Source organism: Erinaceus europaeus, chromosome 3 (genome assembly GCF_950295315.1).
Source record: "Erinaceus europaeus chromosome 3, mEriEur2.1, whole genome shotgun sequence".
Taxonomy (NCBI): domain Eukaryota; kingdom Metazoa; phylum Chordata; class Mammalia; order Eulipotyphla; family Erinaceidae; genus Erinaceus; species Erinaceus europaeus.
The window spans coordinates 93698468-93711282 of NC_080164.1; the positions used below are offsets into that span (position 1 = coordinate 93698468).

The window sequence follows — 12815 nt, forward strand, 5'->3', positions numbered from 1 at the left end:
GAATAACCAAATATATGTGTTTTCTTATAATCCACAGTATCACCTCCACAGAAGAGAAAGTGGTTAGGACTTTTTTACGCTTTTCTAAAACAGAAGAGTCTACAGTGATCCAGCAATTCCATCCCAATTCTTTTTCCCCATTTCCATAGCATTTAATCTTAAATAATTTGCATGTAGTAGATAATGTCTCTCCAACTGGAAAAAAAAATCTTCCTGCATTTCAATCACAGGTGAAATAGAGAAGTTGAAGTCTACTAGAAATGAATTTGAAATGCAGCAGTAATGAGACTTGTTTTTCTCCATTGGAAAATAATGAACATTCTCAGTATCATCAGACCATATTTGAGATGTACTTATTTCTGCTCTCATAGGACAATATACATACTGAGAAGACTAGATGAAAAATCAAGGTTGGTGTGAGGAGGTAGAAAATTCATGTAGACCATAAAAGTCTTATGATCTCAAAAATAACGAATTGGGAAAATGAGCCTTATATAAAAATACATGTTCTTCTTTGAGGGAATAAAATTTAAATGTGATGACACTCTGATGGAGAAAGTACTTAAAATTCTCATATCTAGGAGAATGGCAAGATGCTGTTTGTAAGCTAATGCAGGCCTGTACTTAATTTCATTTTTCTTATTCTCATCACTGAGTGATGTCTATCAGTAGCCCTGTCTTTGTAGCTGTTAAACCACTTTTTGGTTCTTAAATGCTACACAGCTAGCACACAAAAGAACTCTTTAGTATGCATGATAACAGGATATGACCTGTAATTTAATCAAACCATGTTCCGTGTTTTGTTATCTACTTTCTTTTATTTCCTTTAATTTCTTTCCTCTAAAGTTTGGTATGATATTCTAGTTCCTTTCATTTAAGAACTCAGTATCATAGAAAGGCTCAGAGAACAGTGGGAGTCACTCTTTATTCCCACATAGGCAGTGAGGCCTCTTGTGCACAGTTTACCTTTATTTCTAGTTAATCTGATAGGTTGATAATCAAATTGAAAATTTGAATGTAAGTGACTAATAAGAACAAGTGAACCTACAAAGCCTTGTATTAGGAGACACTAGATGTATCAAAGTAATTACACATAACAGGAACAGAAAGGGAGAGGTTTTTAAGCCAATTGCAAATGTACTAAGTTTCTCTCTCTCTCTCTCTCTCTTTCTCTCTCTCATAAAACACTGTTCATCTCCAGTAAATACCTTGTGGCTTGTGACCTTGTAAGCCTAGTATCATAGCAATCTCACATAAAGATTATGTTTAACTAAACCAAAGGCCTGCTGCTTTGTGGAAGAAGTTGGGTGTCATGGACAGAGCATTGCCCCATATGAGCAGTCTGCTCTCTTCATTTGGATAAGTTAACTGGGATCACTGGCAGAGCACTTGTGTTGTGCCGCTCTTTCTTGTTATAGTGTTGCAGTGTGATGCTGCATTTAGTATAGGAAATACATTTTTTTTTAAGGAAATGGTGGGAACATGATAGAATTATCTAGGGCTAGGGAGACAGCATAATAATTCTGCAAAAGACTTTCCTGCCAGAGGCTCCAAGGTCCCAAGTTCAATCCATAGCACCACCGTAAGCCAGAGCTAATGAGTGCACTGCTCTTAAAATTTTTTAAATTGAAATATCTATTAATATAGTATGAATAATATGAAATTAAATTTTTATTTTAATTGTAAGTACAGATATTTCCATTTTGACATATTGCCTTAAATGTCTTGCCATCTTACATTGTATTTTATTCAGTAAGTGAAACACTGTATGCATTACATGCTAACTTCATTTGCTATAAATATTTCAACCATTTTTATTCATTTTGGTCAGTAGTCTTAATCCAAATATACTCCTTAGAGAATGTATTTAATTTTAAAAATAGATGTAGGTTTATATAGCTTTATGAAACTAAGGAGAATAACAGCAAACTTTTTTGGGTAAATACTCACTTTACAATATGCTTTATCTAATTATTTTAATAAGTGTCATTTTTTATCTAGATAAAATTCTGTGTCTTCTCTAAATTTCTATGACAACCACAGTTCAAGTGGTAGTTAGTTGTATACTGAAGACAAGTTTTCTATTATCTGAACTTCCACTTAACTTTCTTCATTTTGTCTCTTGGTTACCCAGGACAAAGTAAAAGTTCTTTCATGATACCTGTTGGCTTGTGTAGTGGTTAGTACCTGACACAGTGCTTTCAGATATGCAGCCAGTGTTTATGTTTCGACTTACCTAGATAAGAGTATCATTAATGTCTAGCTAAGCTCTACTTCAGACATGAGGGATTTGACTATTGAAACAAGAGATAAAAGTTGAAATATTTTGGAAATATGTAACATTTACAGGAAAAATAGATATGGACCAATACCTTGGGTTATTGATGAGTGATTAAATGTGTAAAGTGGAATGCAGAGATAAAAGATGGGCAAGGAAAGACTAAGGGGATAGCATAGTGGTTATGTGAAAGACTCTCATGCCTGTGACTTTGAGGTCACAGGTTCCATCCCCAGAACTGTCTTTAGTCAGAGGTAAATAGTATTCAGGAAAAAAGGAAGGAAGGGAGAAAAGAAAAGAGAGAGAGAGAGGAAGAGAAAGATCCATGCAAACTTTAACTTTGCAGAGTTCCTTACCTTTAAAAGCCAACAAAGTATAATGTCCCTGTCTTCATTTTCTACTTGTTCTCTAAAGGCTAGCATAAAACAAGAATGAAGAGGGGGATGGGTGGTAGCACAGCGGGTTAAGTGCACATGGCACAAAACACAAGGAGCCCCCAGATCCCCACCTGCAGGTGGTTTGCTTCGCAAGCAGTGATGCAGGTCTGCAGGTGTCTTTCTCTCCTCCTCTCTATCTTCCCCTCCTCTCTCAATTTCTCTCTGTCCTATCCAACAACAACAACAACAACAACAACAGCTAACAATAACAACCACAACAAGGGCAACAGAGTGGGAAGAGGTAGCTTCCAGGAGCAGTGGATTGTAGTGCTGGCACTGAGCCCCAGCAATAACCCTGGAGGCAAAAAAAAAAAAAAAAGAAAGAAAGAAAAAAAGGAAGGGAAAGAAAGAAATGAAGGAAGGAAGGAAAAAAGAAAGAAAGGAAAGGGGCTAGGCAGTGGCACACCTGGTTAAGTGCACACATTACAGTGCGCAAGGATGCAGGTTCAAGCCCCTGGTCCCCACCTGCAGGGGGAAAGCTTCACAAGTGATGAAGCAGGGCTGCAGATGTCTCTTTATCTCCCCCTCCCTTCTCAACTTCTCTCTGTCTCTATCCAATAATAAAAATAAAATAAATAAACAAATATTATTTTTAAAAAGGAAGGAAGAAAATACTGTAAATTTAGTGGATTATTATGATTGTGGCTTGTCTCATAGGCTAGAGATAAAAAAACAAGAAAGCATTTTATTTTATTATATATCCATTAAGGAAGTAATGGTTTACAAGACAGTTGTCACTTGGGTTCTAATTACTTGTGTCATTAGTAAAACTGATATGATAAAAATTAGTCTACTCATGGCTTTCTGGAAAGTTACAGTTTTATGTACCCCAGAAAGTAACCTCATCCCAAAATTTATAAGAATGAATCTTCACAGAAAAGTCCATGACATATCTCATTTTACAATACATTGTTATAAAGATTAAAAGGAAGATGTTGATCCTTTACAACTCCAGCTATATAAAACACTACTCTGAGAAAGTTGCTTCCGACCTGGGAGATAAATTGTAGGTTAGACCACATGCCCCACTATGCAAAAGGATTTGTATACTATCCCTGGCACCATGTGTGAATACCATGAAGAACACCAGAACGACTGCCACCTCTCCAGATTCAAAGGAGGTCTCGAAACTTTACATCAGGCTCAACCTGATGCTGTTGACTGGCTACGGAAGAAGGGCAAACGCTAGAAGAAGAAGAACACCAGATGAAGCCACCAAGATGGTGGTGTGGTGATATGGTTCTCTGTCTCTCTGTCTCTGTCTGTCTCTCTCTCTCTCTCTCCCTCCCTCTTTCCTCCCTCCCTCCTTTCTTCCTTCCACTCTCTTCCTGTCACTCTTTTTTCTCTCTCTCTTTCTCTGAAATAAAAGACCAAAACAAACAAACAAAAAACACAGCCCAGGTGAGGCCCCATCACCACTAGTTAATTAAGTATAAAGAAATTGTAGAGTAACTTTGAAGCAAAAAATACCAGGTTTGAAATGTTTCCTCTGTCTATTATGTGTGACTTAGCACTAATTATATGTCTGTGCCTCCACTTTCCTATATATAAAGTAAAAGACTTCTTATTGGGGACCAGTAAAAAGAATGAGATAGCTTACATAAGCAATTAGCACAAACAAAACAAAAATATAAAGCCACTCAAGGCATGATTTTTCTACTTTGTGGTGGTCTTGTAATTCTTTTAATTTTTTTCAGCTACAGACTACATTCATACCTAAAAAGTGGGTTTTCTAAAGTGTGGGAAACATAGCTGTAGGATGACTCTAGTCTACTGCTGTTATGAGAAAAGAATTATTTTTTTTACATGTTGATGGTTTATATTCATTATTCTATGAGGTCTTAAAAGTCCAGAAGACAACCCAAGTCATTCCTGCTATGTATAGTCAGGCATACTCTTGAAGTCCTGTATTCTAATGTTATAAAGACTTAAAGAGGGGCAAGGTGGTGGCACACCTGTTGAGCACACACATTACAGTGCACAAGAACCCAGGTTCAGGCTCCTGGTCCCCACATGCAGAGGAAAGGCTTCATGAGTGGTGAAACAGTACTGCAGGTGTCTCTCTGTCTTTTTCCCTCTATCTCCCCCTCTCCTCTCAATTTCTCTCTGTTTCTATCCAATAAATAAAGATAATACAAAAAATTAAATAAAGTCTTAAAGATCAGGGGCCTAGTGGTGATGCACCTTGTTAAGTGCACATGTTACCATGTACAAGGACCTGGGTTCAAGCCCCCAGTCCCCACCTGCAGGGGGAAAGCTTCATAAGCAGTGAAACAGTGCTGCAGGTGTCTCTTTCCCTCTCAATACCCCCTTCTTAATTTCTTTGTCCTATCAAGTTAAGTAAATAAAGTTAAAAAAAAACTTTTTTTTTTTAAAAAAAAGGACTTAATATCTTTTTTTATTTTATTTATAAAATGGAAATACTGACAAGATATTTGGATAAGAGGGGTATATTTCCACACATTTCCCACCACCAGAACTCTGTATGCAATCCCCTCCCCTGATAGCTTTCCTATTCGTTATCCCTCTAGGAGGGATCATTATGGGGTGTAGAAGGTGGAAGGTTTGGCTTCTGTAGTTGCTTCACCACTGAATACTCTCTTTCCCTAGTGGGGCAGGGATCTGGGGAGGCAGGGCTCCAGGACATATTGGTGGGGTCGTCTACCCAGGAAAAGACCTTCATATCTTATAAACTCTTCTATTACTTGACATTGTAGAGAGCCAACTGTTTTTTAAATTAATTTAAACAAATTGTTTTCATTATAGTTGGAAGCAATTACTACTTGGAGAATCTGGTTTTGTTTGTTTATTTGTTTTAATAAACCGCCTCTAAAATCAGTCTAAAAATTAAGTCAAGACTTACATGTTGTACACATTACAATATCTATAATAGACTTAGAAGTGAAGCACTTACAGAAATTTCTCTGATTAGAGAAAGCATCATCTCTAAGAAATTAGAAAAAATGAAGTACTAAAACTGAGTAGTAGTATATAGAAGCTGGGGCTAAATAAGTATATGTATGTACATTTCTTTTTCTGCTGGCTTATGTTGGTGGGTGGTATTGAGACTGGGACCTTGGAACCTCAGGCATGAAAGTTTGTTTCCATATCCATTATGCTATTTCCTCCACCCTTACACTTCTTTTTTAAATTTTTATCTTATAAATAAATCTTTTTTTTTTTTCTCCACCAGGTCATTGCTGGAACTCAGTGCCTACACTAAACATTTACCACTCCCAGAGGTCTTTTTTTTCTCCTTTATTTTTTTATAGAGGAATTGAGAGGAAAGCAAGGCAGAGAGTGATACCTACAGTACTGCTTTGCTGCTCATAAAGTTTCCCCCATACAGGTGGGGGACACATCAAGCCATCTAATAAACAAGACAAATGTGTTCTTACTAAAGCAGCTATTTTTTGCAAGTTTATTCATTAAAGAATACCAGTAATGTTAGAATTTTACTTTAGAACATTACCAATTACTCTGTATGGTTTTTATAACAACTATACACATAACAATTAGCTGGAAGTTACGTGATAATGCTTTTTTAAAAATATATATATATTTTTAAATCAGAACACTGCTCAGCTCTGGCTTAAAGTGGTGCCGAGGAATGAACCTGGGACCTCAGAGCCTCGGGCATAAGATTCTTTGCATAACTATTATGCTGTCTCCCAACCCTGGGAATTTTCCAGTACTGTCAAAAGTGTGTTACACTACTTTTCCTTATGGGCCTAGATGCATATACATGAATGCTCATATTTAAAAGCAAAAACTCTAAAAACAGATGTTTTTAAAAATACAACTTTTCAGAACTCTTTTGTGCTTTCTTTTTCAATATTACTATAAAAGATCTGCTAAGAAGCAGCCTTCTTTGCTTTATTTTCATATTATTCTAGATAAGTGTTGGGTTTGCAACACTTCTTTTTCCAAGGATAGTATATTATTTTGTCCCCAAGGATAGTATATGACTAAATCATGTGAAAAACTGATACATTTATTTTCGAGAAGAAATTGTCCATTAGGGTGAAGATCTATGAAAATGAGTGTAGAGAAAGATTAGAGTTCATACAGCTTATTTCTATTGGCTAATAATCATAAAAAATGATCACGGTTTTATTTTCCTTTGTTCCCTGAGTCCCTCTATAAAATTTAACTCCAAGTCAAGGATTTCAGATTTATTACCCCTCTGTTGCTTACCTTGACTCTTCAAAATTACTCTTGTTTCCTTGAAGTGGCTTATACAAAATTACTGCAATATAATGTCACCAAATATTTCTGGCTAGGTGAGGAAAATGAAAGTACCTGTGATTCCATCAAAATAGAGGATGTTGCGTTCTGTATCTGAATGACCAGAATTTTCTTTTTATTCTTCACCTCTGAAATCTTGTTGAAGTATCCATGACTTTTAGTATCTTACACCAGTCAGTTGGTTGTGACAGTCTTACTATGGGGGCCTGCTTCTTATCTGAGTCCTGAAACTAACAGTGTTATATGCCCAGTGTATATGCCCACAAGTAATTATAAGTAATCTAAATATAAATAAACATTTAAATATTATTTTTTAAAAACTATTTTAGTACGGAAATATGTGTTACTGGTGACAGTTCCATTAGTGTTGCCAATGTACGTAGCTCAGAAAAAATAACTGTAAGAAAAAAAATCAAAAGGAAAACCTCATTCTATTCTTTCATTAGGAAAAGGGAATTATAAGACTAAATTATGGTCCGTTAACTATTCAGTGGAAAGTTCTGTCTTCAGAAGTCTAGTTTACATGTGGGAAAAAAGTAATTTCTAAAGTACAAGAACTATGATGTTTATGGATAATTGGATTACATGACCATTTCATGTAGTCACATCTTTTAAGAGTTATTTGTCTTTTTAATTTTAATGAGAGGGATAGGAGGAGAAAGAACCAGGTATCACTCTACATGTGCTGCTGGGATCTAACTCAGGACCTCATGCTTGAGAGTCCAACACCTTGTCCATAGCGCCACCTCCTGGAGCACTATTGTCTTTTTTTTTTTTTTTTTTTTTTTTTTGCCTCCACAGTTGTTGCTGGGGTTCCGTGCCTGCACTATGAATCCACTGCTCCTGGAGGCCATTTTCCTCTTTTGTTGCCCTTGTTGTTTATTGTTATTATCATTGTTGTTGTTGCCATTGCTGTTATTGGTGGTGGATAGGACAGAATGAAATCGAGGGAGGAGGGGAAGACAGAGAGGGGGAGAGAAAGATAGGCAACTGCAGACCTGCTTCACTGCTTGTGAAGTGACCCCCCCCCCATGCCCCGCCCTCCGCAGGTGGGGAGCTGGGACTCGAACCAAGATCCTTATGCCGGTGCCCTAAGGGAAGCTTAGTCATGTAGTATTGTCCATTGCTTTTAATGTTTTTTTATGAGGGTCAGCAAGTTAGCTCACTTATTTGGGCCTTTCCTTATATTTCCATGTTAGATTAGGTCATTTGACTAAATGTTTTTTTAGCACCGTATGCATGTCTTCTAGAAACAAGCTTTGACCTTGTGATTACATAGTAAATGAGGGAATATTCTAGTATAAATAATAGTATAGGAAGCCACCTAATTATAAAATTGTCAGGAGAATAGTAGCAATTTAAATTGATAGAACAGTATTGGCTAACATAATTCAAGGAGAAAAATATTTGTGTTTGCTTATCAAAATATGCATATAAACAAGTTTACTGTATAAATCATATGTAAGTCAAAAAGATATTTTATTGGAAATGACACTTCCTTAGACTAACCAAAATGAAACTGTTACATCTTTCCTCACACACATGAACAACCACACAAAAGCAAATACAGATTATGCATACTTCTTAAAAATTTTAGGTAAATTTAAAATTTGAGCTATTTGGATTCTTATATATTTTTTAAAGTTGCATTATACCAAAATAAATCTTATAGGGCAAAATATAATTTTAATGAATAGGCAATACAGAACAATCCACATCAGTGTTTTATTAAAATATTATATTTGGTTTTACTTTGGTATTTTCACTTTAAATACTAGTTAATACATGCAAAATATTCAGTCATAGAAACATTAAATGGAGTTTAATAGTACCTATATTTATCTACAATATCTAATCTAAACTTACCTAAAAATGTGTTCCTAGTGTCATGTGAGTTTATTTTGGTAAGTATAACATAGAGCACTTATAAATTTTCTATGAGAAAAATATATCCATTACCTTCCATTGCAAAATGTTCTAGTATTTTTATTTTTGTCACCAGTACTACTAGCTACTTCTTTCACATCTCAGTTTTTATCTAAGCTGTTACCAAAATGTATTAGTTCAGAATTACATATTAGCTAACTTAGGTGAAATGAAAGTACTTCTTAAGTTTATACTATTGAGCCCTGAAATGGCACTGTGAATTTTTTCTAACATCTTTGTAGATGGGGAGGAAAAAAAGCATTGATCTGTTTGCAAGCAATATTCAAGGTCAATTTAAACTGTATTTCTTTATATGTTTTTTATTATTTATTTATTTAGTATTGGACAGAGACAGAAATTGAGAGAGGAAAAGGATGAGATAGGGAGGCAGAGACACCTGCAGCCCTGCTTCATGATTCTGAAACTTTCTTCCTACAGGTAGGGACCAGGGGCTTGAATCTGGGTCTTTGCACACTGTAATGTGAGCACTTAACCAAGTACGCCACTGCCTTGTCCCCAAAACTCTATTTCTATCAAATATATATTTTTTACTATTCTCCAGAGAAACATTTAGCTTACTTATAGTTTAAATCTATGAATAAGGATGTTTATAATTTATATTTGTTCTTTAAGCAGTTGTCTTCCTTACATTTATTTAATAAAAATAGAACATATTTGAGAATATAAAAGGACATTATTTCATTTTCAAATGTTACACGGTTCTGTGTTGTTTTAAACGAAACTGAAAGACAGTCAATGTCACTTTTGTCAAAGCCTTTACCTATTTAACATATATGGATGATGCAAGATATATCCTCTTGTTATTTCCAAATTAATTATGAAACAATTTGTGTGGAATGTGCAAAAACTATCTGGACTTTGTGGTTTCCTTAAATGAAGTGAGTAAGAAATTCTATTTTCTGAATAGGACATAAAGTATGCTAGGCCTATTTTAGATGCTTCAGTGTGCCAAAGATGGTATGAAGTTTTGTGTTCATAAATTACTAATCTGGAATAAGAGGTTGAATGTATTTTGAAAAATTAAACCTGTTTCACCTGAACATGTTTAACTAGTTAATAAGAAACATCAAAAAAGCAAAACCCTGAGATCAATGGTCATTTTTTTGTAAAGCTATTATATGCTGTTTAAATTGGTTGTTCGGGTCTGTCTATAACATAAGTTTAATAACCTAGCTCAAATGCAGACTTCTAATTTTCAATTAACATAGGAATAATTTTGTTTGCTAAAATAAAATAAATGAATGAATGAGAAGTCGGAAACATGAAATGTTCTAGGTAGAACTTTTTAAAATTCCAAATTTCAAAAAATCATGTGGCAACTGTATAGCTCAAGCTTTAAGTATTAACTTTTAACCTTTGACCTTACAGATTTTAACCAATGAAATGTCTCTTTAAACTTTAAAGGAAACAATGATAACGAGCGCCTGGCGATTGCTAGACAGCGAATTCCATATCGACTTGGTCGAGTAGTTGATGAATGGCTACTCGACAAAGGTAAAAAACATTGATTAAAACTTCAAATAAAAAAATAATTTGAACATAACCAAGTAGTACTTCATTGTAACACTAATAAACATAAAAAATAAATTTTCCGTAAAACTAAATTAAAAACAGATTTAAAACAGTAAAATGTAGATAGTAATATTTGCATACCTTGTTTAATAATTTCTATACATTTTTAGACGTACCAGCTGTTTAATAATATTGCCCTGTTAACTTAAGGTTAAAGGGACTGTTAAATATAATCACCTAACTCAATCTATGAAGGTACTCACAGCAAGCATTAACACAAAATGATAAATCATTCATAGATTATATATTACATATTCTAGCCTCTAAATTATTAACTAAAATATATGTAGTTCTGAGATCTTTATTATGGTCCTGCCAAAAACAAAACAAAACAAAAACAAAAAACAAAAACTGGTTTAAACTCTAGGCATCTTAAATAGTGGGCAATATGAATTGCCAGTCAAAATGAAGTCCCTTTAACGTTTGCAAACTTCTAAGAGAATTGGGAACAAACCCTAATTAAACCTGAACTTAGAATTGTGTGCATGCTTTTTATGAGCAGAGAGCAATCTGCCAAAACTGGATACTCAATTTGATGATACTGGTACTGTTGCTGAGGATTGCTGTTTGATGGAATTGTGCCATCATTTCTCCATCGGTTTGTGTATATCATTTCTGAAGCTTCTTTTTTTTTACATCTGAAGCTATTTTTTTCATTTTGTTTTATTTTAATAGACTTGCTGAAAGCCAATCAGAAAAATATGATAGGAATTTTTTCCTCTCTCTTTCTTTGACATGCTCAGTGTAAACCATGAATTTCTTTTCAGTGTGATTGCCGGAAAAATAGAATAGTTCAAATAATAGTGGACTATTTGCCTTCAAAACATAAACATTTCTAAAGAATAGCATATAGATTCATGAGGCCACTATGTGATTTACAAAATTTTGTACCCTAAATTTAAAAATAGATTTTAGCTACTAAAGACTAATTTCTGTCAGTGATAATTTTATAATGACAAATACTTGAACTGTTGCATAACTCATATTTTTTTAAATTTAACAATCTAGACTTGAGACCAACAGTAAAATGTCTTAAGGTAAAAGTGAATAGGGATTCACTAAAAATTGATTTATGATACATATCTTTGATTGGTCTTTTAGCAAAAGCACTACATTTATGATAATTTGAGAATTTACAAGTATTTGCCAGTGATTATGCATTTCATGGACACCTCATTTATAAGCAATGAATTATGAGTCAATGCCTTTTCTTATAGTTTATTGCTCTCATTATTCACCCCATGAAAGATCTGTTTTATCATCCTTTGTAGAATATAGAATTCACAATCAACATTTTTGCATGTATGTAATATTATTTTTACAGGGCGTCAGCTCACAATCTTCAATAGCCAAGCAACCATAATAATTGGCGGGAAAGAGCAGGGCCAGCCCTTCCAGGGCCAGCTTTCTGGGCTTTACTACAATGGCTTGAAAGTTCTGAATATGGCAGCCGAAAATGATGCCAACATCGCCATAGTGGGAAATGTGAGACTGGTTGGTGAAGTGCCTTCCTCTATGACAACTGAGTCGACAGCCACTGCCATGCAGTCAGAGATGTCCACGTCAATTATGGAGACCACCACAACCTTGGCAACCAGTACAGCCAGAAGAGGGAAACCCCCTACAAAAGAACCTGTTAGCCAGGTGAGTACACAGACTTCATTTCTTCATTTTGGACCTGTTATGAAAGTAGACTTCTTTGGAGCTTACTTTCTTAAAACAGGATTATTTCTGATATCAAGTACTATGGCTTCCTGAGAGACTTGCTTAACTTCCTGCACTCAGATTGAATATTTGAAAGTGTTTATGCTGCTGATCTGAGATTTTTGAACTTTATGAACAGCTCTGTGTTGATTCCTTTGCTGCTGATAGTCATGATTCTATAGTCTAAGTTTAGTCCAAGTAGATAACACTGTCTGCTAATGGCAACAGGTTATCACTTATGTCAAATGACCAAGTAAATTAATATAGTATATAAGGGGTTTGTTTGGTTTGTGAATCACAGCACCAAAACAAAATGAAAGTGAATTTGAAAATCTTGAGAGAGAATTATCTATATTTCTGTTGCACTTTCTAAACACTTGAGGATGAAGATGCAAAATACGGTATTTAAAATGGTCTTAGTCTAATTTTTATTATATATGGTTTACTGTGTCTTGCTCGTACATCCAAGTCTATTTACTTACTGCTTGTCCTGTATGGGCTCTGGTTTAGAGATTAGCAAGACATCAGTGAAGAATGAGAAAAAATCCTATCTCCCTTCATAGAGCTTATATTTTATGATAAACTATTAGTATGTTGTTGAAATACTGGTACATGTTATTGGATTTCTG

At 34.7% G+C, this 12815-nt stretch overlaps 1 protein-coding gene across 38 annotated transcripts in view; it reads left to right on the plus strand.

The window, feature by feature from the left end:
* The window catches only part of NRXN1 (neurexin 1), a 1383669-nt gene that overhangs the window by 1197178 nt on the left and 173676 nt on the right, over nucleotides 1–12815 (plus strand). For 23 of the 38 annotated variants that reach the window (XM_060187660.1, XM_060187662.1, XM_060187659.1 and 20 more), the window contains 2 exons: nucleotides 10315–10404; nucleotides 11807–12126. In XM_060187660.1, coding sequence (XP_060043643.1) covers nucleotides 10315–10404; nucleotides 11807–12126 — 410 coding nt within the window. The remainder of the gene's footprint in view (nucleotides 1–10314; nucleotides 10405–11806; nucleotides 12127–12815) is intronic. The other 15 variants (XM_060187677.1, XM_060187675.1, XM_060187685.1 and 12 more) reach the window with 1 other exon arrangement.